At 48.8% G+C, this 26,197-nt stretch overlaps 1 protein-coding gene across 1 annotated transcript in view; it reads left to right on the top strand.

Moving 5' to 3' along the window:
- The window catches only part of SRRM4 (serine/arginine repetitive matrix 4), a 124,935-nt gene that overhangs the window by 83,884 nt on the left and 14,854 nt on the right, over positions 1-26,197 (top strand). The window contains exons 3-8 of the mRNA XM_081175287.1: positions 3,195-3,278; positions 5,470-5,544; positions 8,854-8,880; positions 9,788-9,838; positions 14,988-15,086; positions 18,497-18,659. Of these exons, the coding sequence (XP_081031413.1) occupies positions 3,195-3,278; positions 5,470-5,544; positions 8,854-8,880; positions 9,788-9,838; positions 14,988-15,086; positions 18,497-18,659 (499 nt within the window). The remainder of the gene's footprint in view (positions 1-3,194; positions 3,279-5,469; positions 5,545-8,853; positions 8,881-9,787; positions 9,839-14,987; positions 15,087-18,496; positions 18,660-26,197) is intronic.

Genomic DNA, 26,197 nt, shown 5'->3' with positions numbered 1-26,197 from the left:
ATAAATGTTAAATTTACAAGTTACCTTTTTGTGTGTGTGTGTTCTTCACTCCCCTTCAAAACAGTGACCAGCGTACATGCCCCCTTTCAATGCAGTCACCAGCGTACATGCCCCTTAGAATGTAGCGGGCAGGCAGGTGGGAAGGTGATGTCGGGACAGTGCATGACTAATGCACGCACCGCCCCCATGCGACGTCACAGCCAGTACAGCACCCGCCACAGTGGGGAGTGTCGGGGCGCACAATGCGCCTCCTCCCCTCGCTAGTATCCACCCCGGAGCCGCGGCAAAGGTGTAAAAGAGCCACATGCGGCTCCGGAGCCGCAGGTTGCAGACCCCTGGACTAGTCCAACGCCCTGCAATGCAGGAATATGTAGCTGACCCATATGGGGTTCCAACCTGCAGCCTTGGTGTTATCAGCACCATGCTCTAACCAACTGAGCTATCCAGGCTTAAAACACATGTGCTGCCTTTGTGGGCATAAGATGAACCTTGGGAGCATCCAGCACTTCTAAGAGCATCTTTCACGAGGACCGAAGGAACTAGGTAGGGCTAGACAAAGGAGGCATTCCTGGAATTGCGTTCAGGCTTTCCAAGAGCAAATGCTCATCTGCTGATAACACGAGCCTCTTAAAAGGCAGCTTGATCTGAAATAAGGTGACTGAGTTCTTTGTAAAGATAGTCCTTGATGCAGATTTTCATATATTTTTTTAATAGCACATCACAGCACTTATTTTTTTAAAAAAGGTAAAAGGCAGCAGCAGGTGCTGCGAGGATCACTTAACAAATCTTCATTGGGATCTTTGAAACCCTCACCAAGAGGGAAATAGTGAAGTGGATGCTTTTAAATGGCAATGGACGGCATGAGAGGGACTGTATGTTCTTGATCAAGAACACAAAGGCTGCCTGCCTTTGCTTGCATCATGTCAATCATGCTGAGTGGCTCGCGGTGACTCATCCTTCATTGCTGGCTCTGAACCCTGAAATATTTCGGGGTGCCGCTTAACTGAATCTCTCTCTCTCTATATATATATATACAGTGGTACCTCGGGTTACAGATGCTTCAGGTTACCAGTCTACCTATCTAACTTCTCTCCCTCTCCATATGTGTGTGTGTATATATATATATATATATATATATATGTAGGTTTTGGTGTCTTCGGGTGTCTTCCCGTGTAAGAGTTGGGGTGTCTAGGCGACGTTTCGACGAGGTCTCACTCGTCATCTTCAGGCTGGTGCTTTCGGCTTCTTGTTACTAGAACAGAGCTCTGTTCTAGTAACAAGAAGCCGAAAGCACCAGCCTGAAGATGACGAGTGAGACCTCGTCGAAACGTCGCCTAGACACCCCAACTCTTACACGGGAAGACACCCGAAGACACCAAAACCTGCATTCCTGTACCCGTGAAAATCTACGAAAGCATATATATATATATATATATATATATATATATATATATATATACACACACACACACACACACACATATACACAGTGGTACCTAGGGTTAAGTACTTAATTCGTTCTCGAGGTCCGTTCTTAACCTGAAACTGTTCTTAACCTGAAGCACCACTTTAGCCAATGGGGCATCCTACTGCTGCCGCGCTGCCGGAGCATGATTTCTGTTCTCATCCTGAAGCAAAGTTCTTAACCCGAGGTACTATTTCTGGGTTAGCGGAGTCTGTAACCTGAAGCGTATGTAACCTGAAGCGTATCTAACCCGAGGTACCACTGTATATCACACACTACCTTTCCTCAAGCTCAAGGTGGTTTGCAACATAGAGCTAACTAAAATTACTACTCAGAAATAATTCTCTCACAGTGCTCAGTTGGGCTTACTCTCAAGTAAGTGTGTATGGGATCGTGACTTCAGGTGCTCTTTCCTATAGGTACATATGTATATATTCAGTTTATACCCTACCTTCCAATGAATTCAGAAAGGCGCATAGGCACTTATCAGCGCTAGCTAGTCCCAGAGCTGCTTGGATACGGCAAAGTTGACTCATCACCTGCCTTGAGGCCTTGCCTGGGGTCCTTCCTCACACAGAGGACAATGGCATTTTGCTTCTTGGTTGTAGGCTGTTCTGAGCCTTTCAGACAGGGCAAGATTAAAAAATAAATAAATCTAAATCTAGTACATAAATGAGCCTCTTTTATAGCTGGAACAACCCCCTGTGGTTTTTTCAAGGGACTCTTGCAATTGGGCATACAATCCAATGGCCCCTGGACTACTGCAATGTGGGGCTGCCCTTGTCCACAATCTTGTGGTTCCAGCTGGTGTAGAATGCAATGACTAGCCTGCAGTTGGGAGAAGACAACCAATAGCATGGGGCACCTCTGCAAAAACCTCTGTGCACGGGGAAAGGATGGAGGGATGCAAGAGGCCTTCTCCATTCTCACTTCTGCCCTTCCGGCAAGAGCCTGGCAGAGCCTTGGATAAGGTGACCAAACCTTCATCAGCTCCACACCACCATGTCCCAGCCTTGGGATTGCAGCCTAAATCTCCTGTTTATGTAATTGATTGCTATTTAATAAACATTGCCAAGTCTCTTTTAAAAATAAATTAGGCGGATGCCCATACTTTGCAACCATTATCCTATGCAAATTAAAGTCTGATTAATTTATTTTAAAACATATTTACTGAGAGGAGCCAAATGTATAAATCTATTATAGAGTTGTTAACCTCGATAAATATGTCTTAAATAACTCGGTGCCAAGCCAGTTAACATACAGTAACTCTCTCATTAGATCTGCAATAAATCCCTGGAGGAGACAGTTAATTTCAAGCATGACTAAATTACCCGGAACATGGCAATTAAACATTCACCCTACGTTATGGATCTCCCGCAAGACCCCATCCTTCACAGGAAACCGTACTTTGGGGGATCAGAACTGTCAAGATGTTGACAGATGGCTGTGATTGACACATGAGAACATGAGAACATAAGACGAGCCTGTTGGATCAGGCTAGTGGCTTGCCTAGTCCATCATCCTGATCTCACAGTGGCCGACCAGATACCTGTGGGAAGCCTGCAGTCTGGACACGAATGCAACAACACTTGTGATTCCCAGCAACCGGTTTTCAGAGGCCCATTGTACTACCGCCTCTGACAGTGGGGGCAGAACACAACCATCATGGCTAGTAGTCATCATGCAAACTTGATATCTTCTCTCTCTCTTTCCCTTCCTCTATCCAAAGCCCATCCTGTACTGAGGAATTCACACCACCTCCTACCAAGGGGAAGAAGAAAAAGAAGAAATCTACGCGGAAGAAGAGAAGGAGGTGAGTGGAAATCGATCACTGGCTTATTTCTGCACCAGCGTCAGGTAGCCGAGGAACCAACCCCCATGGCAGGTTGCCAGGAACAGATAAGACAATGAAAAGTCCTTGCCAACTGCTTTTTATTCAGTATTTACAGAGAGAGGTTTGGGAATGCAGAATCTTGCCCCAATTTAGTCTCCACCCCCTCCCTCTCTCCCACTTCCTCATGCGTCACCGCTACAGGTGTTAAGAAGTGCCCTCCGCCTTTGAGCTCTTTGCTCTCCTACTTTTAATGCTCGCCGGGTTATGGGAGAGGAGGGGCCTGGAATGCTTTCTAAAGACGCTGTATCCATCAGCTGTGCTTCTTCTTCCTCCTCTTCCATTCTTTCCCAGCTTTCCCCCTCATCTGCCTCTGAGCTGTGACCTCCCTCAAACCCCTGTTGTGATTCTGAACAATCTTCTTCTCTGGAAGGGTCAGTCTGGGGAGGCGGTCTCCACCATTCCTCTTCTGCCCAGTCCCTGACAACCAGGGCATAGCTGTCAACTTTTCCCTTTTCTTGTAAGGAATCCTATTCAGAATAAGGGAATTTCCCTTTAAAAAAGGGGAAAAGTTGACAGCTATGAACCAGGGGCGGCTAACCTGTGGCCAGCAGGCTCTATCCCCACAAGTTTTATTGTGACCACCAAAAACCCTACCGTACCTCCAAAAAAAAAATCCTTCCTGAGCAGGAGAATAGAGCTGACAGACATTGAATCAAATAGTCAGAAGGGGGCCCCAGATATTTAGGTTCAGCTAGCTGTTTTATTACATATCCCATTTGGAAAACCCTAAGGAAGGTCTGTTGCTTTGCATGCAGAAGGTTCCTCTCAATGCTTGGCATCACCAGGGCAGGGCAGGGCAACAGTGGGAGTGCCGCTGTCCGAAATCTGGATGTACCTATTACTGCCAATGGAGATGTCAGGGAACTGCTATCAGCTCAGAGGAGAGAGGTGGAAGGGCAGTTGTGTTACAGGGAGCCCCCAAAGATCTTGCGAAGCAGTTCTTCCTCTGGCGAGGAGGGAAGCCCCACCTCCAGTAGAGAGGGGGTGCAAGGAGCAGAAGATGCTAGGGAGAGCCTCAACACCGAGCCTGAGCAAAGCGGAGGGGAGGGGAGTCCCCCTCTGCCAGCGCCCGTTCTGTGCAGTAGTCTTCAGCGCAGAGAGGGGATGAGAAGGGTGGGGGTCACACAGCTGTTATGCTGGGGAAGGTATAAGGACCGCCCACTCCCAGATTCTGCTAGCAACTGAGCAGACCTGGACTTGCGACGCTCTGCACTGTAAATAGTTTGTACAGATAATAAAGCCTGGAAAAGACAGGTTGGAGTTTTGCCTGTTTGCTCCCGAGCAACCACATAAGCACCTGACAGGAGACTTTATTTCCCATGTGCATGATGGAGAGGGTTGGATCCAACTGCACAGGCGAGAGGGGGAGATAATCCTCCTCCTCCATAGGCTGTGCTCCCTGTAACCCCGTCGCCCGAATTCAGCTGCCGGCCTTCTAACTGGCAAACCCAAGACTAAACCGGAAGTGGTTTAGTCCTGCTGGCCACATGACCCGGAAAGCTGTCTAACGCCAGCTCCCTCGGCCTGAAAGCGAGATGAGCAACGCAACCCCAGAGTCGCCTTTGACTGGACTTAACCGTCCAGGGGTCCTTTACCTTTACCTGCCCCCTGCAAGCCTGCACACATATACCCCTGTAATTTAGGAAGAAATAATAAACCATATTGCTGCGTTCAAGCATCTGGGTTGGCCCTGAAAGCAGGGAAAGGTGTCGAGGTCCTTTCATTCGCACAGCTAGCAGCAATGGGCTTGACTTATTTGCAAAATGAGTGCCCTGCCCAGTGGCTGGTGTGCGTCCCAGGGGCATGGCACATGTCCTGGGGGTGTGGCATGCCACCTGTGGGGGCGTGGCACCCAGCATGGGCGGGACCGCGATGGCATCCCACCGGGATAGCGCAGCCAGGGGCGGGGCGCTTCCCCTGCACTCCTCTTCCTCCGCCAGTGGCCCTGCCTTAGCTCAGTAAGCAGAGCATGAGACTCTAAACCTCAGGGTTCTGGGTTTGAGCCCCACGTTGGGGCAAAAGATTTCTGTGTTGCAGGGGGGTTGGACTAGATGACCCTCAGGGGTCCCTTCCAACCCTGCAATTCTGTGATTCTGTGACTTCTCCCTAGGTCTCCGTCCTGCAGCCCCTCCCCACTGAAGAAGAAGAAGAAAAAGAAGAGCTCAAAGAAAAGGAAAAGAAACAGGCAAGTCTTTCTTCTGCTGTGCTCCCACCCCTGAATGCCTGCCAAATTTCCTCCTGCTCAAGAGGATTCCACTGTACCGGTGGTTGCAGATTTGGGCAGAGATGTTATTGGTCCTTCTGCTCACCATTGCCTGCTCACTTGCCTCCCACCCCTGGCCCCAATCCCCACTGTGGCCAGGAGGGAAAGGCAGGGGAGGCTAGGCAGTTAGGGTGGACCTGTGGGAATGTTCAGGGTGGCAGGAGAGGATATATTGCTTATTAATATGCTTCCCAACTTCCGCTAGCAAGTTCCTTTACAGTGGTACCTCGGGTTAAGAACTTAATTCATTCTGGAGGTCCGTTCTTAACCTGAAACTGTTCTTAACCTGAGGTACCATTTTAGCTAATGGGGCCTCCCACTGCCGCTGCACGATTTCTGTTCTCATCCTGAAGCAAAGTTCTTAACCCGAGGTACTATTTCTGGGTTAGCGGAGTCTGTAACCTGAAGTGTCTGTAAGCTGAAGTGTCTGTAACCCGAGGTACCACTGTACTTAAAAAAGTGCATTCCCCTTTACACAGCAGAAAACTAGTTGCAAACTCGTGTGAGTTTCTTAAGACAATACGGAATTCATTCTGGCTTCTCCAGATTGAAATGTGTTCTAATATTTTCCTGGTGAGGCCCCTTGAATCCCACCTAAATGAATAAAGACACCACAGTCTTGTTCGTAAGCAATAAAAAGAAAGTTTGCTCACGATCAGGCAGAGCACAGTGTGATTCCTGAAGGTAAGCTTAAGGCTTAAAGTTGCAAGCATATACAAACAGGTTCACCCCATATGTGGGTTGACCTAGTGACTGCAGTTAGCAGTCCGGGAAGTTTGCAGGAAGAAAGGAAGATGAAAAAAGGAGAGAGTGGCCTTTTACCAGGTCTGGAAATGTCGCACCCACCCACTAGTCACATGCAAGGAAAGATGCTCCAGGCCAGGAGGAACAGGATGTTTTGACTGGCAGGACCAAACATTCCCTTGCATGTCCACTCTAGGAAAACAAGGAATGTTGTACTTGACTGCTTTCAGTAGATTGCATCCCACAGGACCATCCCACCAACCTCAGAGTCAGTGTGGTGTAGTGGTTAAGAGTGATAGACTTGTAATCTGGGGAACCGGGTTCGCTTCCCAGCTCCTCCACATGCAGCTGCTGGGTGACCTTGGGCTAGTCACACTTCTCTGAAGTCTCTCAGCCCCACTCAGCTCACGGAGTATTTGTTGTGGGGGAGGAAGGGAAAGGAGATTGTTAGCCGCTTTGAGACTCCTTCGGGTAGGGATAAAGCGGGATATCAAATCCAAACTCTTCTTCAAACTCTTCTTCTTCTCAGCCAGACACCCCTGCGCATGCCTGCCTTCTTGCTTTCTCTGTTGTCCAGAGGGTGATGGAGCTGCCTGGCAGCTTCCTCTGCCTTAGCCTTAAAACGGGGACCCAACTGAATTTCTCTGTTGTCCCTAGGTTTGGCAAACTTTTATAAGTCGCCAGGAACGGCCATGGAGCCAAGATAAATTATGAGCTGCCTTGCTTGGTTCATTTTTTCTTTTTCTAAATTAGTATGATTTGCAAATATAGCAAACAAAACATCAAGCTAAAATACACCATAAACTCAAGAGGAGTAGAAAATACATTTTTAAAAGAACTTAAAAACTAATGAATAGCATAAAATATATTCCACGTTGGGATGCAAGTTTCAAATGGATACAAAATAAATTGTTATAGGTTTGGGGGGACCCTCTTTCCTAAACCTTAAAGGTAAAGGTAAAGGTCCATTAGGTCCAGTCATGACCGACTCTGGGGTTGCGGCACTCATCTCGCTTTATTGGTTGAGGGAGCCAACATACAGCTTCTGAATCGTGTGGCCAGCATGACTAAGCCGCTTCTGGAGAACCAGAGCAGCGCACAGAAACGCCGTTTACCTTTCCGCCAGAGCGGTACCTATTTATCTACTTGCACTTTGACGTGCTTTCAAACTGCTAGGTTGGCAGGAGCAGGGACCGAGGAACAGGAGCTCACCCCGTCGTGGGGATTCGAACCGCCGACCTTCTGATCGGCAAGTCCTAGGCTCTGTGGTTTAACCCACAGCGCCACCCACGTCCCATTTCCTAAACCTTAGATATTAATAAATGGTAAGATTTTGATGATTTGGGATGTGAAGGGAGAAATGCAAGCTGCAGAGGAATGGTCTAGCCTATGCAAAATGACCTGGCCTAGCTAGGGCCAGGAAGAAACAATACAGGGCCCTTGAGGGCCATTGGCAATGTGAGGGAAGTCCCTCCTTGCCCTGAGGGGTGAACAGAGACTGGGTATTTGGAAGGTTGCCAGGATAACTGGGTGTGAGGTGACAGAAAAAGAGAGTTTCTTAGCAAGGTGTTCCGTGGGGAAGAAAAAAGGACAAAAACGAATGGGATCCATCTTGGGCAGGCTGGCTGCTTGCTTGCTGGGAAAGAGGCCTTGGACTCCAGGGCTACACTGCTGTGGGGTACAAGCCCCTCTTGAAATAACCATGCTATAAGATCAGGACTCCCTCCATGCAGTCCAAAGGTGCAAATTGGGGAATAAACCTTATTTCTTAAAGCTATGACGGTCTCTGTTGTGTCTCAATTCTCCAAAGGAACACAGATGAGTTCCTGGAACCTCATGGCCTGGGTGAGTTCCTGGAACCTCATGGCCTCTTGCCACTGCTCAGCAGAGAAAGGGGGCGGCACCCAACTTTTGTAACAATATTAAGTATTCATACATAGAGATAAAATCATATTTAGGAGGAATGTGCCAACCATGAGATCAAGTTCCTTCCAAAGTTTCCCACTTCCCCCAGCGTAAGAAAAAGCCACATATTTGGTAAGTTAAAAATTGGTTTACTTACAAACTCTCCAAAGGTCTTGTTCATGTGCTATTCCATACATCTGCACAGGCAGCAAAACTTAGCTTAGTTACAAAGTGGTAAAAGTTCCTAAATTATTAGTATACTAAAACAAGAGTGGCTGATGAGAGCCATGCGGGTGAACTGGAGCAACCAGCTCAAACCTCTTCACAAGTTCAGCTTCTTAAGTCGACTGGTAAGGCTTGGTAACCTTCTTCCTCCCAGGGTGAGGGGAAGTGACCTCAGCTAAGCCAGGCAGGACAGCTTACTCTATGCTATTAACCCTTTCAAGAATTAATTAGGCCTAAGCATGTTGGTTATCTGAGGCTGGTTTTCCCACAAAATGTTTGCTGATTCTGTCCGGTGATACTCGTGCCTGGTTTAATCATTTTTATTTTAATATTAATACTTTGCATTTTATGTTCCAGGTTTTCTTCAAAGAAGAGAAGACACAGGTAAGGATAGTGAGGGCTTGGGGGGGGGGACTTGCCTAAACTGTCTGGAATAATTCTAGAATCACAGGCTGTACCAGCTCACCTGTGGTCAGTGGAAGTTAGCCATTTTGGCCCAACCAGATCTAATGGGGAAGGCCCCTAGTTGCTGAACCTAGTTTCAGCATTCTTCCACTGCTCCTGCCAAAGGACCATTTTGGGTAATGATCTGATGCCACGGCATGTTAGCTTTTGTAAGAAATTCATCTTTAATGTGGCAGAACCCTCACAATGCTCCCTGCGCATTGACATTGGGCTAAAAACGTTTTTGTTTAGGTAAGCCCACCTGAAACAGTGTTTCCCCAGAGTTTTAATGCCTTTTTTAGTTCATCACTTGTTTCAGGTTTTTTTTAATGTTCCAAATCATGGTTAGGCAAACTAAGGCCCGGGGGCTGGATCCGGCCCAATTGCTTTCTAAGTCCGGCCCACGGATGGTCCGGGAATCAGCGTGTTTTTACATGAGTAGAATGTGTGCTTTTATTTAAAATGCATTTTGGGTTTTTTTGTGGGGCATAGGAATTTGTTCATTTATTTATTTATTTCAAAATATAGTCTGGCCCCCCACAAGGTTTGAGGGACGGTGGACCGGCCCCCTGCTTAAAAAGTTTGCTGACCCCTGTTCCAAATTGTTCTTACTGCTGATTTTATGGTTTTACTGCTCTGAGGGTAGGGTGTGTGTTTTTTTTTTGGGGGGGGATGTTTACCATGAATGGTATATAAATTGTATGAAATAAAAATAAATAAATAAACAAGCACGGTGGCGCTCCTACAGGTTTACATGCCCCTGTTGAACTTTTACCAGCTCTCTAAATCGAATGGTCAGTTACCCATTCATTAGCTTATACTTTTTTTCCCCCACCCTCTTATTTAGTTCCCCAAGCCCCAAAGGCAAAAGGAAGGAAGAAAGAAAACACAAGAAACAGTAAGTGGAGGCAGTCGCTATGAATGCACCAGCGTTCGTGGTTGATTTGCGCATGCATGCAAATTGGTGCGTACATTGGTGGGTGGGTGTCGTTGGCTCAAGTAACCTCTTAGGCTAAAAAAAAAAAAAGGGAAAGTAGTCATGTTGTCCCAAAAGAAAAAAAGAAAAATCCATATTATAGCAATAAAATCATACCTTGGGTTGCGAACGTGAGGCACGTTCGCAACCCACCGCGTTCGCAGCCTAAAGCATCGCATCTGTGCACGCGCGTGGTGCGATTCGACGCTTCTGCACATGCACGTGATGTCATTTTGCGTGGTAAAGACTGTTCTCCAACTGGAGCGCTCGCAGGCCAGTGTTTCCCAGTTGTCAGTGTTGATACTACATTTTTCTAGATTTGCCTTGAGACAGTCTTTGAACCTCTTTTGTTGATCACCAGCATTACGCTTTCCATTTTTAAGTTTGGAATAGATTAGTTGCTTTGGAAGACGATCATCAGGCATCCGCACAACATGACCAGTCCAACGAAGCTGATGTTGAAGAATCATTGCTTCAACACTGGTGATCTTTGCTTCTTCCAGTACACTGGTATAAGTTCGCCTGTCTTCCCAAGTGACGTGTAAAATTTTTCGGAGACTCCGTTGATGGAATCTTTCAAGGAGTTGGAGATGGCGTTTATAAGTGTTAATAGCAGAAGATGGAGCTGAACAGCTTCTCTCTCAAAGGCAACGCCACTGCCACCTGCCGGCTTGGCTCAATGACTTTGTGGGTGTGTGGCCCCCAGGGCCGTCTTAAGCATAGCCAGCACCATGGTGCAAAGCTCCCTCCGCTCCCCCCCCCCCATTTCCCAGAGTTTTTTTTAGTGAGGATGGCACTGCTGGCGGGGCTGGAGGAGGGGGGCAGCAGCTGAAAGGTGGGGAAGAGGTGGAGGCTGGACGCGGCACCTCCCGGCTCAGCTGGCTGCTTCGTGCCACAGTGGCCACAGCAGACAGAGGCTCCGGGCGCAGCCCTGCTTCAGCGCAGCATGGCGGAGGCGGGCGAAGGTGGCAAGCTGATGCCGGGAGGCACCACATCCAGCCTCTGACTCTTCCCTAGTGCCCTCCAGAACTTGGCACCCTGGTGCCCCACACCACTAGCCTCTATGGGTAAGACGCCCCTGGTGGCCCCCACAATTACTGTATTTTTCACTCCATAAGACACACTTTTTCCCTCCTAAAAAGTAAGGGGAAATGTGTGTGCATCTTATGGAGTGAATGCAGGGGGGAGGCAGGCGGGAAAAGCCCCCAAGAGCTGCACACAAGCTCAGTGATGGGCTGTCAGTGATGAGCTGCCCTTCTCCGGAAAAAGCCTGCAAGCGCCGCACACACGCTCCATGCGGCTCATGAAAAGGAGCGCTGAGCAGAGCCTGGAATGCATACGGGCTCTGCTCAGCACTCCCTTTAAATATATTTTTTTTATTGAATCCCCCCTCTAAAAACTAGGTGTGCCTTATGGTCAGGCGCGCCTGAGGGAGTGAAAAATACGGTATATTACCATATTGGCCTGAATATAAGCCACACTTTCCCCCCAAATTCTGACCGTGAAAAGTTAAAATGCAGCTTATATTCGTGACCTTATGGTATGCAGCCAGGAGCATGGGGCAAACAGCGCCAGGAAGAAGAGTTTGGATTTGATATCCTGCTTTATCACTACCCGAAGGAGTCTCAAAGCGGCTAACATTCTCCTTTCCCTTCCTCCCCCACAACAAACACTCTGTGAGGTGAGTGAGGCTGAGAGACTTCAGAGAAGTGTGACTGGCCCAAGGTCACCCAGCAGCTGCATGTGGAGGAGCAGGGAAGCGAACCCGGTTCACCAGATTACAAATCTACTGCTCTTAACCACTACACCACACTGGTGCACGGCAAAGCAGCTCCCACCCCGTGCGTAGTTCCCCTGTCCTCTCCCCCAAGGCCGGGAAGGGAGAGAGTAAGGAAGGGGAAAGGCTGCCAGCAACGCAGTTCGGCTCCCCCCCCCCCCAGTACACAGCCAGGAGCAGCGAGGAAGGGAGCGGCTTATATTCGGGTATTTTTTCCTTTCACCACTCCAACTTTAAAGGTCCAGCTTATATTTGGGTGCGGCTTATATTCGGGCCAATAGGGTACACCCACAGCCCCCTGGAGTTGGCTCCTATAGCTGTGTGACTGCACTGGGCTCCTTCAGGAAGAAAAGCAGGCCGAAAAATGGTTTTATTTGGTTCACAAAACTTATATGCCACTTACTTGACAGATGACCGCTAAAGCACTGGAGAATTTCAGTCTTCCCCTGGAGAATATGGGGCAAAGTGGCCAACTCTGTTTCTGTGAACTTTGGGTACAACTGTGGATCCAGCTGTCATATTGCTTGACATTATTTTAATCTTGAAGGAATCGATGGGCTTATTCTGTTTAGCCTTCCTCTTTCAACCCCTTCCTTGCTCATCAATACGAACTAACAGTAGGGTCTCATTCAACATTAAGTGAGATGATGATGATGATGATGATGATGATGATGATGATGATAATAATAATAATAATAATAATAATAATAATAATAATAATAATAATAATAATAATTTATTTATACTGCGCCCATCTGGCTGAGTTTCCCCAGCCACTCTGGGTGGCTTCCAATCAAGTGTTAAAAACAATACAGCATTAAATATTAAAAACCTCCCTAAGCAGGGCTGCCTTCAGATGTCTTCTAAAAGTCAGATAGTTGTTTATTTCCTTGACACCTGATGGGAGGGCATTCCAGAGGGTGGGTGCCACCACCGAGAAGGCCCTCTGCCTGGTTCCCTGTAGCCTCACTTCTCGCAATGAGGGAACTGCCAGAAGGCCCTCGGCGCTGGATCTCAGTGTCCGGGCTGAACGATGGGGGTGGAGACGCTCCTTCAGGTATACAAGTATACAGATGAAAAGGAGAGGAGATATGAGAGCCATCTTCAAATATCTGGAGGGCTGTCACATGGGAGATGGAGCAAGCTTGTTTTCTGCTGCTCTGGTGGGTAGCACCCAAATCATAGGTTTCAAATAACAAGAAAGGCCATTCTGATAAAACATTAAGAAGAATTTTCTGGTGGTAAGAGCTGTTCAGTGGTGGAATTCTTTTGTTGCAATTGCAGGGGTTGTGTCAGAGCAAGTCCCTCTCTGACAGCAGTCACAGAAAGACAAGGAGGAAGAATTGAGGAATTACCGAGGGAAGGGGAAGAAGCAGTTATCCGCAGGGATATGAACTTTCTACACACAGACACAAGGAGAAGGAACACAGAAGCTAAGCTCAGATAGTGACACAGACACGGGAATACAGGGAGTGCCATCTCCCAAATCTCGTAGAATCACAAGATTAGCCGAGAAGCGCGAAATTAACAGGAAGAGAAAGTGGGGGTTTTCCTGTTGGGGGAGAAGGGGGAGGAGCTCAGTTCTGGCAACGCTTTCGTCAGAGGATGACTGAATTAGCTGAGCTCTGACCGGGGCTTTGTAATGGACAATAAATCTGAAATAATCAACTACCGGAGTCGTCTCATGTGTGTGTGGAAGAGACCCCAAGCAGGTTGGACCCAATAGCCCTAGAAGGGCTCTACAACTCTACAGTTCTATGATTCTACAAAATCTTTCGGAAAAGATTTTTTTCAGGGGGGGAAATGGGTATAGATAGATTAGATTAGATAGATAGATAGATAGATAGATAGATAGATAGATGATAGATACATAGAGATAGATAGAGATAGATACAGTGGTGCCCCGCAAGACGAATGCCTCGCAAGACGAAAAACTCGCTAGACGAAAGAGTTTTCCGTTTTTTGAGTCGTTCCGCAGGACAAATTTCCCTATGGGCTTGCTTCGTAAGACGAAACGTCTTGCGAGTTCTTGCGAGTTTGTTTCCTTTTTCTTAAAGCTGCTAAGCCGCTAAGCTGTTAATAGCCGCTAAGCCGCTAAGCCGTTAATAGCCGCTAAGCCACTAATAGCTGTGCTTCGCAAGACGAAAAAACCGCAAGACGAAGAGACTCGCGGAACGGATTAATTTCGTCTTGCGAGGCACCACTGTAGATAGAGATAGAGATAGAGATAGAGGTAGAGATAGAGAGATATAGATATAAAACCACTTCCCAGAGGTGTTTTCAATCAAATTCTTTTTGTTAAGTTGTGGGTGAACATATCAGATGACACAGCAATTCTTCAAACAGCTCTTGTTTATTCACAGGCCAGAACAGAACTGAACTGAAGGGTTCAGTCAGCCTGCTTATATAGAGCTCCAGTACAACGTAACTGTACCAATTTTCTAAAACTATCCAATCACTGAACGTCACTTTCGATCCCTTATTTGCATAACTATCTACAGTAACCCCCTGCTGGCCCAGGGTGAGAACTTCAGTACATAACACCTTTCTTCCCACAATTCTGCTGCCTGTAAATATTGTGGAGCAGCTGCAGCAGAAATTCCCCTTGCAGGGGTCAAGTATGGGGGCTCTCACCAAATTCTCAATTGGTCAAACATTGTTCAGTACAGGACAGAGTTCTAAGAGTCTGCCAGAGCATTTCCCTTAGGACACACACTATATGACCAAATATACATCTTTTTGCCCCCCCCCACCCCAGCACCACACCATCTGCCATACAACCACAGTCCTTGAAAACACTTACTCAACCCAATTTTGTTACTGTACATATTACAACCCTCCTTGTACCTTATAAGGAGTTGTTTTCCAATTTACTGCAGCGTTCTGCCATTAGGTTCCTCCTTAGCTGGTTCTTACAGGTTTTGCAGTCAGGTCGGATTCTTGCGTACATGACACTGGGCTCACTGATAAACCAATTTGACAGGAATTCCATGTCACAGCCTTCCGTAAACAGATGCCATCCAGATGTTGTTGGATTATAACTCCCATGGGCCCCAGCCAGCAGGGTCAGTGGTCAAGGACGAGGTGAGTTGTAGTCTGACAACCAGGTTAGGGAAGGCCATTGCAGAGGCTTTCGGAGAGCTGTTTTCATTTAGCCCTACGACTGATGAGCTGCCATTTGCCAGCTGTATTTTCTGGCTACATCTCCCAATGCTCCATGGACCTTTCAAAAACGGCTTTCCGCCTGCAGGTGAATGTTAAGGTGTTCTGTTTTTCTGTCTTCTTTTTCAAAAGCTCTCGCAGTCAGTCACAGAAATCCCAACGCCACCGCCATCGCCGCTGCCGCTCTGGCTCAGAGAGCACCAATTCCCTCACAGAGAGCTGTGGAAGCAGGTAAGAATCTTACCTGGGAATTTATTTATTTATTTATTTGTCTAAAACCCTGGAGAGCTGCTGCCAGTCAGTGCTGACAATACTGAGCTAGAGGGAGCAGCAGTCTAACTCAGTGCAAGGCAGCTTCCTGTCTACCTATGTCTTAAGGCATAGGAGGTTTTCAACCTTTCTGGGTCCACGACTCCCTGGACCAACCACATTCTTCCTTCGACATCCCTGTGGGGCTCAGGAGCCCTGTTATGTCATCCCTTGCCTGCAGAGCTGGCAGCCTCTCACCCTTTTTCAAACACCCTCCCTTGTAGAGTGGTCACTCAGCCTCCTCTCCCCTCTCCTTGGGAGTCCTCCAGACAGCCACGGCTGCCATCCTGGGTCTTTGATCTGCCCCCCCCCCGCCCCAAAGAGAGGTGCCTCCTCACACTGCCCCACAGTGGCCTGGGAAACAACCCCTGATCAGCCCCAGAGGCACCATTCACCTGCGGAGCTTGTAGCCAGGGCTGCTGCAACAAACAGCTGTGCAAGCCTTTGGGAGGCAGAGACTTGAGAGGGCATCAGAGGAGGGAGGGAAGGAAAGAGCAACAGAGGCTGGTATTGCTGTCCGCACCCCTGACAATCATTCAAGGCACCCCAGGGTGCCACAGCACACTGGCTGAAAACCACTGTCTTAAGGAAAGGGCTAGTGGCACCTCTATGTAAGGTTGGAAGAGAACCCTATATGAAATCCTCTTTATTCAAGGAGACGGTATACAATTCAGCAGGACGCGGGTGGCACTGTGGGTTAAACCACAGAGCCTAAGACTTGCCGATCAGAAGGTTGGCGGTTCGAATCCCCGCAACAGGGTGAGCTCCCGTTGCTCGGTCCCTGCTCCTGCCAACCTAGCAGTTCAAAAGCACATCCAAGTGAAAGTAGATAAATAGGTACCGCTCCAGCGGGAAGGTAAGCGGCGTTTCCGTGCACTGCTCTGGTTTGCCAGAAGCGGCTTAGTCATGCTGGCCACATGACCCGAAAGCTATATGCCGGCTCCCTCGGCCAATAAAGTGAGATGAGCGCCGCAATCCCAGTCGGCCACGACTGGACCTAATGGTCAGGGTCTTATACAATTCAGCAACACTTCCCAGTAGGTCTTGTCCCTATGGAGTAGTTGCCAGGACTGAAGGTCCCTGCTGTTATGTTCTGAGTTGAATAGGATCCAAAATGCTGCAGTCTGGTTGGTCCTAGAACAACAGGATTCAGAATGCAGCAGTCTGGTCCTAGAACAATATGATCCAGAATGCAGCAGTCTGATTGGTCCACAGGAGTCACCCAATCCAGCTCCAGGTGGAAGTGAATCCGCAACCTGATTGGCCTACAGGAGAATCCCAGAATTAGCCAATCACGTGGGGCCCATTGTGTAAATCAGTGTTTCCCAACCTTTTTTGGGCAAAGGCACACTTGTTTCATGAAAAAAATCTCGAGGCACACCACCATTACAGCCCCGTGACGTCAGCGCGCAGCGTCACGCCGGGAGGGACATGAATTGCTAGCAAATTACATAATCACCTCCTTGAGGGCTGGCTCATCTTCTCCGAAGGCAGAACCCCATTAATTAACAGCACAGACTCACACCATAGCCAAGACGAGGGGGGAAAACCTCAGTCATGCACAGTCATGCACATGTGGGGGCTAAATGAGGACGAAGACCGGGCAGAGAGCAGGGTTCAAATCACCCCACCTGGCCAGGACAATCCCTGGGTGCTCCCTTGGGCCACTCGCCTGACCCACCTCGCAGGGCTGTTGTTGCGAGGATAACACGGGGAGAACCACGCGCGCCCCCGGGAGCTCCTTGGAGGAGAAAGCGGGCGATGAATGCAATGCACGAAATATATGAGAGGCGACCAGGTTTTGCAGGTGAGGGGCCCCCGCCAGCCTCCGCTTCCAACACCCGGCGCAACGACGCCGAAGTTTCCCCCCGGGCTCGGCTCGGGGAGCAGCGCTGCTCCCCCCTGGCTCCCCTTCGCCCTCCCGGCTCTCTCTGCCGCCCACTGGGGACCCCCCTCACCTGCCAAGTCCGGAGCGCCGGTGGAAGTTGCATGCATGCATGCAGGGCGCCGCGTTGCCATTGCATTGCACTGCACTCCATGCAATGCCTGCATGTATGCATTGCCTTGCACGCCCGCCAAGGGGTCTCCCCGCGGTCCGATGCGTCCCCTCCGGCGCGGATGCAGCATTGCAAAAATAACCCCCCCCCCCGACGCAGCCCTACCTGGGGGGCAGCCTCCGCCTCCGCCGCTCCGCCTCCGCGGGGATCCCCGGGCTCCATCCTGCCGCCCGATCTCCGCGGGGGCGCAGGCAGGCTGCGCAGGGTCTGCGCGGAAGAGCCCCTGCCCGCCCGGCCGCCGCTGCTGCGCTCATTCCATGGCCGGGAGAAGAGCGCTTCAAACAAAACGCCCGGCCCGCCAGGCCACGCTGGGAAACGTAGTTCGCGCACCCCGCACGGGCGCGGAGCCCAAGGGCGAGGGGACTACGGATCCCGGCAGCCCCCGCGCCGGGGACGGAGGGGGAGAGGCCGGGTGCAGGGATGGAGGGACGGGTGGGCGAGCGAGTGAGTGAGTGGCAGCCGCCAAGCCTTGGCCGAGAGCCAGGAAGGGCCTCCCCGGAGGAGGAGGAGGAGGAGGGAGGCGCAGAGCGGGAGGGAGGGAGGGAACCCCAGGGGTCATCTAGTGACGGCGCCCCAATCGAAAATTTGACTTTTTTTAAAAAAAAAATCTTTCGAATTTTTTAATTTTTCCCGCGGCACACCAGGCAACATCTCGCGGCACACTAGTGTGCCGCGGAACAGTGGTTGGGAAACACTGGTGTAAATAATGTATATAAAGCAGACATTCTGGGGGAACTTCCATTCTTCCTCACCACTATGAGCTGAATAAAGAGCATGAAATCCACTCTCAATTCTGAGTATATTTCACCTGCCTTCCACCCCTTCAAAGGCTCCTTCTCTCCCAGAGATTTCCCAAGCAATCTCAAACTGTGTCTGCTCACCTCTAGCCTCTGTTCTGCTCTCCTCGTTATTTTGCGTGTTCTGGGAGACCAGCAGGAGGGGAGCTTGTCACAGCAGGAAAGGGAGACTCCTTGGACTCTTTGGCAGTCTCTTGACACACACACCCCTCCACTTCAGCCTCGGAGTCTGAACTGCTCCCTGTCACAGGCTCCTCCTGCTCACTAAACCCTGTTTCCCATTCAGCATCCGGCACCTCCTCCCAACCTTCTCCCTCTGACCTCTCCTCAGTGTCCCACCACCATTCCCCTGACTCTGAACCTTCCTCCTCTGGGGGTTCCCTCTGGGGTTCCCTGGCTATCGCCTCCCACAATTCTTCTTCATCCTGACGCTATGAGGCATCTTCCTAAGTAGGTGCCACCCCCCTTCTCCCTCCAGGCCGGGAGCCAGGTCACGGGAGGAAGGCCGCAAAACGAGATGGAAACACTCCCGGCATTCCTTGAAGAGCCCTCGAAAGCCCGATGGCACTACAGAGCTGACCACCACTCCTTTCCCTGGCTGCACCCCCCAGAACGATGGCTTGCTCCCCGCCACGGAAGCTGTAAGTATCCCCCTATCTGCTTTGCCCCTTGGTTTAAGGCCCCGAGGATCCGTTATGCAATGTTTATGACTCAATTACAGGCATGTTATACTAAAAGTCGGTTTGAAAGCTCGATGCATTATTAACGGCGTGGCTCTCTGATGTATGGAGAGCGTGCAGTTTTTTGCACAGAGGGTGGGGAGAAAGGGAGGGCGGAGGATGGGACCGCGGGGAGGACGAGAGATTGCTTAGGCTGTAGCCCATGAATAATACAGGGGAGACATTTACCAAGGCAGTGGCCTCCAGCAATGATATTTCACACGGGTGTCTCTGTAGCATGCCTCTTCCGCTCCGTGGGCTTGCTGCCTCTTGCACCCAGGCGGTTCGGTCCTCGGAGGCACGCAAGATTAAACCTGTTTTTTAAAAAGCAACATTTGCATTGAATCGGGTGGGAGCGGAGGTGCAAGGGTGGCGAGAGACGAAGGGGGATGCTGGAGGACTCTCGACAAACAGGCCCCGTGGCTGCTCCCATGGATGCTAATAGACGCCTTGCGAGCATCAGAGGAGAAAATGGGCAGCCGGCTCCGGGGGCATCCTTCCTCTGAACGCACAGATGTAACAGGGCTGGCTTGGGCACAGCAATCGCTGTGAGCTCAAGGTCGGGTTTGTTTGTGCTCAAGGCCTGCCTGGATGCATCTACTTCTGGCACCAAGACTTGCCTTTCCTCCACCCCCAAGCCAGACAGAGGAGCCTCCACGCAGTGTTAATTTAATGTGCCTGATTTTCTGCTAGGATCCCTTTTTTTATATAAAGCAAGCAAACAAGCGTTCCTGTGTAGGTGTTAGAGCAGGAGTGGGGAACCCTTTTCAGCCAAGGGCCATGTTTCCTTCTCGGCTACGCTCCAGGGGCCACATGCTAGTAGTGGGCAGGGCCAGATGTAAAAGCAGGTGGAGCAATGGATGTAAATTTCAGTAGGCTGGTTTCTACACTCACACAAAACCCTCTCCTGTCCTCCAACCAGGTAAGCAAGAGGCATTATCAGACACAGATCCAACCAGGGATGGTGAGTGTGTGTGTGTGTGTGTGTGTGTGTGTGATGCAGAGCTAGTGAGGGGTGTGGTCTATGAAGAAGGGTGTGGTCCAAGGAGAGTCTCAAGGGCCAGGTGAGAGAGGTCTGGATGGCTGCATTTGGACCACAACATCTGGAGACCCCCACTTCCCTAAATCAGAGCATTCAAGTGAATGTGTAGGTAATCTAGGTAAAGGCAAAGGGACCCCTGACCATTAGGTCCAGTTGTGGCAGACTCTGGGGTTGCGGTGCTCTTCTCGCTTTATTGGCCGAGGGAGTTGGCGTACAGCTTCCGGGTCATGTGGCCAGCATGACTAAGCCGCTTCTGGTGAACCAGAGCAGCGCACGGAAACGCCGTTTACCTTCCCGCTGGAGTGGTACCTATTTATCTACTTGCACTTTGACGTGCTTTCGAACTGCTAGGTTGGCAGGAGCAGGGACCAAGCAACTGGAGCTCACCCCGTCACGGGGATTCAAACTGCCGACCTTCTGATCGGCAAGTCCTAGGCTCTGTGGTTAAACCCACAGCGCCACCCACATCCCATGTAGGGAATCTACATGGCCTCATACTCTCAAAGTGCATACTCTCAAAAATGTATTTATTTTTTTGTGTGTGTGTGTGTGTGTGTGTGTGTGCAGCATTTCAAACAAATATCGTTGCCCTACATCAGGGCTGGCCCGTGACATTCTGATGCCTGAGGCAAAGGGCGAGAAGATGCCACCCCAATTCCTTGTACACCAACAGACCAGCCTTTAACACCGGTGACAGGATAGCATCCTTTATCACACCTGAGGGCAGCAGGCACAGGCCAGGCCATGTGGTGTACACAGCTCAATATTTTGCTGCCATACTACAGTATATGCCACCTGAGGTTGCCATCTCAAACTACCCAATGGCAGGGCCCAAAGTGGCTCACATTAACAAGAGAGACGGGGACAGAGACAAAGAGAGGTGGACCCTGCCCTCAGGCATAGAAACTAAAAAGACTCAGAAGTAAGAGAGTTGCAACAAAACCAAAAATGAGAGCGGAAATTGCAGGTGTTTCCTTATTTGTTCCATGTCTGTCTTGGAAATAGATCCAGCAAAAACAATCAGTATTCATTGTTGTTGTTGCTTTCAGTCTGCAAATGATACAATGGCAAAGTAACTTACAGAATGTATGTGACTGATTTTGTACATTGCATACATAATTTTGCCACTGGGGACGACAGGCAAATAGCATGGTTTTTAGCAGAATATGAACTGCAGCAAAATGGAAACTGTGCTGTGTGTGAAATCTGATCTGGGCATTTCTGCCCCCTATGTGTAGAAGTTTCTCTGCAGTAGCTTCTCATAGGTAGGTTTAAAAGCAGAACCTTTGTACTTTGAAAGCGATGCTAGAAGGAAGCTGTGTTGCATGAAAAGCACAGCCTTCTGTTTTAGGTGATGTGTGCTGGAGACAGGGGAGGAATTTGATTCAGTTTGTAATTCAAGGTGAATCTACAATAGGAGAACTGAAATGCAGCCATCCTTCAGAATTCACGCCTCTCTGAATTTTGCAAAGCCAAGTTCTCCAGTCAAGTGATGTGTACAAAAATGTGTATTGATGATGCAAACCACACTTGGTGTGCAAGTCTGGTGTCCTCACTTCAAAAAAAGATATTCTAGTGTTGGGACAGGTTCAGAAAAGGCCAACTCAGATGATCGAGGTGGTGGAGTGACTCTATGAGGAGAGGCTGAGATGTAAGGGATGTCTTCGTTTAGAGTGCAGGCGAGTAGAAGCTGACATGATAGAAGTTTCTAAATGATGCATGAGATGGAGAAATAGAGAAAAGTCTCTCATAATACTAGGACTCACGGGCATCCACTGAAGCTGAATGTTGGAAGGTTTGGGACAGGTAGAAGAAATTGCGTCAGTGGTGGTCACCAACTTGGATGGCTCCAAAGAGGATTTGATAAATTCATGAAGGCTATCAAAAGCTACTAGCCGTGGTGGCTATGCTCTGCCTCCATGCTCACAAGGAGAAATGCTTCTGAATACCAGTTGCTGGAAACCACAGGAAGGGAGAGTTGTTTCATGCTTGAATCTGCTTGCAGACTTCTCAAGAGGCATCTGGCTGCCCACTGGGAGAACATGATGCTGGTCTAGAAGGCCCATTGGCCTGATTCAACAAGCTCTTCTCATTATCTTATGTTCTTATGTTCATATCCTGGGATAAAGTGTCCGTTAAAAATGATCTATCTATTTTGCAGTAACACACAAAAATTCAATGTTTTAGGGGGACATTGTTTTGCAAAAAAAAAAAAAAAAGTGTATATTATGCAAAATTGCATTTTAAAAACGAGCATATTAGGATAAATGTGCCCTTAAATGTTGGTGAATTTTCATGAGGATTTTTTTCTTTTTAATGCAAGCTGATGTGGAGAACTGAAGATTGGAAAAATAAGAAATTGAAAGAGACAGAGTCACCCACTCCTATCTATGACTCACTCTGAACGTTTAACATAGTTAACATCTTGAGTAGCAGTTGAAAGAGGGGTCACCCACCTCTTTCAGTTAATGAGCAGATTTGGATTTTTGAGCAAGTGCCTTTGGTGCCCCCCTTTCTGGTCACTTCCCTAAATGAGCCACACGCATACACACAAGGCCACTTTCTCCTCCAGAGGGAGATAGAAAGGGAGAGAGAGAGCACAAACCGCTTTTTCCCCGTGGATCTTTGTAAACGTCAGATACAATAGAATTACCATATTTTTCGCTCTATAAGATGCACTTTTCCCCATCCAGAAATTAAGGGGAAATGTGTGTGCATCTTATGGAGCGAATGCAGGCTCCATGGCATCAGCGATAGCAACACAAAGCCTCCAAAGTGCAGAGGAAGAGCTCCTGTCGGTGTGCACCGACCCCTCTCGCTCTCCAGGCTTCAGGGATAGCTGCCTGAAGCCAGGAGTGCGCTCAGGAGGCTTTGACCCCTCTCGCTCTCCAGGCTTCGGGTTCCTTTCGCTGAAGCCAGGAGAGCAAGACATTCTCGGTTTCAGCGAAAGGGACCCAAAGCCTCCGGAGCGAGGCGGGAACTGAAGAGCGAGAGGGGTCGGTGCACACCGATCCCTCTTGCTCTCCTGGTTTTGCTTCGCTGGAGAGGTGCTGCACAGCTTTCTCTCTCTGCACAGCGCCCCTTCAGCAAAGCGGGAGGAGAAACGGAAGGGGCTGTGCAGAGAGGGAGAGAATATTTTTTTTCTTGTTCTCCCCTTCTAAAACAAGGTGCGTCCTATGGTCGGGTGCATCCTATAGAGCAAAAAATACAGTAAGCTGAGCATCAAAGGAGAGAAAGGCAACCAGTCTCCCCACTCTATGACCAAGGGTTGTCTGTTCCTAAGGGTAGCCTGAGAGGAAAGCTATGGAGATAGTTGCTGTTGCTATACTTTGTCTGAACACTCATTGTTAAGCATTATTATTCCACTGCCCATTAAACTTAATCAAGATGCCTCCTGGGGAGCTTGATAGCAAAAGCACTAATTGAGTTAAATTTTTTTTTTAAAAAAAAAAACACAATTAAACTTGAGCTGCGGCAGGGGAAAGTTCAGATCTAGGTCTGGACCGGGGAAAGTTGGCACGGCGCCCTCTAGATACTTTGGGAACTCTCGTGAGCCCCAGCCAGCATGACCAATGTTCAGGGGTGACGGGAGTTGTAGTCTACAGTATTGGAAGGCTAACCCTGATCTAGACAGCTTTGGCATTCCAGCACACTGACATAGCTTACTGTTGTCGACATGTGGCCTACAAGCCCCGCACGGTTGCCTAGCAACAGCAGGCGCTGGGAAACCACCCATTGCTTTGAATTTCCCACAATGCTTTGGAACGGCTGATGCAGCCTTCCTCTGGAACATTGTGGGAACTTAAAATTGCAGGCGGCTTCTCAAGATTCTGAATAAGTCTATGGCCAGATTAGCAGATGGAGAAGGCTCTTTGCCAAACAGGAGGTCATCTTATTGTTGCTGTTTTTTACAGATATTGCATGTAAGATGAGGAGGAGGATTAGGAGGAGCACTGCTGATTCAAGGTGAATGGCACATCTAGTCTGGCATCCTATCCTGTTCTCATGGTGGGCGACCAGATGACTTTTCTGAGAAGCCCATAAACAGGACCTGAGCACAACAGTGCTCTCCCTTGCTGTGATTTCTGTGGGGATGATTAGGGAGGCAGGAGGGGATATATTATTTAATTATATCCTTCCTAACTTGCGCTAGCAAGTTCCATATTCTAGCAGAATTCCTAACATCCCCCTTTTGAAATTACGCAGCGATCAGCTTGTTGCTGACTCATCTGAGTCTTACTGTTAAAGATTCCTTCCTGGTAAAATCCCTTCTAATTCCTCTTAAAAAGAATCAACACATGAATCTGATTAACGTTAATATAAAAGTAGTTTACTCGCAGATTCATTCAGGTTCACAGACCTATCCCTGAAGGCAGGCTTAGGTTACATAACAACTAGAACTATTCCATAAAGAAGTTAGTCCCAAGTGACTGCGACTAAGCAGTCACTTCTCCAAACACACAGTGACATACAAAATGGAGAACACACACTGATCAGAACGCGGAGGCCGTGTGCTCCTCCATGCTAGTACAAGAGACCACACCCTCTTCAAGCCACATGTGGTGGAAGTCTGTCCCAGCTCAGGAGGAAACAGGAAGTCTTCTCCTGAGTTGTACAAAACATCCCCTGACATGACCACTGGAGGAATGTTGTACTTGACTGCAGTTTTACAGTGAGGGGGGGGGAAGTATTTGATCCCCTGTTAAATTTGCCTGGTGGCCACCTACAAGAAACGTCTCATCTCTGTAATTGCCAACAAGGGTTTTGCCAGCAAGTACTAAGTCATCTTTTGCAAAGGGGTCAAATATTTATTTCACTCATTCTAATGCACATCAATCTCTGACTTTTGTCTTCTGGGTTTCTGGGGGGGGGGGTTTCCTCTTGTTATTCTGTCCCTCACAGCTACAATAAACCTACCATTAAAATTATGGCCTGGTCATTTCTTCGTCCGAGGGCAAACGGGCAAATTTAGCAGGGGGTCAAATACTTTTCCCCCCCCTCACTGTACATCCCACAGTTTCCAGCACTGGGTAGTCAGAAGCACACTGCTTCCAATATGGTGGAGAGGGCTGTCGATAGCTACTACCCACAATGACTGTCCTCTGCCTCCAACGTTGGAGGCAGCGATGCTTCTGAATGCCAGTTGCTGGAAACCACAGGAGGGGAGACGGCTCTTGTGTTCGAATCCTGCCTGCTGGTTTCCCACAGGCATCTGGTCGGCAACTGTGAGCAAAGGATGCTGGACTAGGTGGGCCATTGGCCTGATCCGGCGGGCTCTTCCAACATTCTTATGTGGTAGATCATAGCCACTGTGGCTAGCAGCCATCGATAGCCATATCTTCCATAGATTTGCTGGCTCCTTTTCTGAAACCAACCAAGCTGGCGGCTGTCACTCACATTTTGATAATAGATGTGCACGCTTTCAGGGTGGGGTGGGAGTGTTGTATGGGAGAGTAAAGGAAAGAGCAGCCAAAGAGAAATCTGGGACTTCATGCAGAAAATCTGTGGATTTGTGCAGGCTCGTTCCGCCGCCAGGCACCTCCTGGAAGGGAAGGATATTCTGACTTTGAAGTTGGAGCTTTAAAACACAAGAAAGACCCCCCAGAAAGAGAGAGGTTTCTTAAGCGCGCTGCAAAAATTGCTGGTTCCATATGGTTGAGAAAATTGATAGCAACGTCTCTCCAAGGAGGCATTTAAAGCACACCAAACAGGCTTGTTCAGTTTAATTGGAAAATTCGCTGCAATTATACTTTTGTAACCTATTGGGCTACCCTGCTTCATGAGCTAAGCATTCGGCGGAAATTGAAGCCCGAGGTACGAGCCTTTCTTTTCTCCTCCTCCCACTTCAATTAAATAATGTTTTGACCCGACCAGAAAACTTGCAAACAGCCTGATCCCAAATATATTTAGTTAGAAGTTAAGTCCTGCAGAGTTCAATGGGACTTTTGATAAGAGTAAGTAGGCTTAGTGAAGTTTCCCCTGCAGGACTCTTGCCTATCTCACAGACCCATGGCCTGGCGGCAAAACAGTAACAGCAATGTTCTCTTGACAGGAGAACCGAGCAATCTCCATCGTTTCACCTAGATAGAGATCTAAGCAAAGTGATATGAAACAAGGCACCCACCGTGAAATTAACGCGTTTGAGAATGAATGGCAGAAGGTGTCTGCGCAGCAACTGTGGCGCATTGGTCTGAGGGTTAGTTCCCAGGCCCCACATTAAACAAGTAAATATTTCAGTTTGTTTATATGCAGATAGTGTAGGGTAGCTGCTCTGAAACTTTTTCTTGATCCATAAACTCATCCCCCAGTTCCCCCTACCCTGACCTATAAAAAGCATCACAGTCGTATCTTGGTTCTCAGAATCCATTCCAGAAGTCCGTTCGACTTCCAAAATGTTCGGAAACCAAGGCGCCTTCCT

Source organism: Podarcis bocagei (genome assembly GCF_964188305.1).
Source record: "Podarcis bocagei genome assembly, chromosome: 16".
NCBI classification, from domain to species: Eukaryota; Metazoa; Chordata; class Lepidosauria; order Squamata; family Lacertidae; genus Podarcis; species Podarcis bocagei.
Note: the sequence above shows the minus strand (reverse complement) of the source record. Positions and strands in the feature narration are given on the sequence as shown.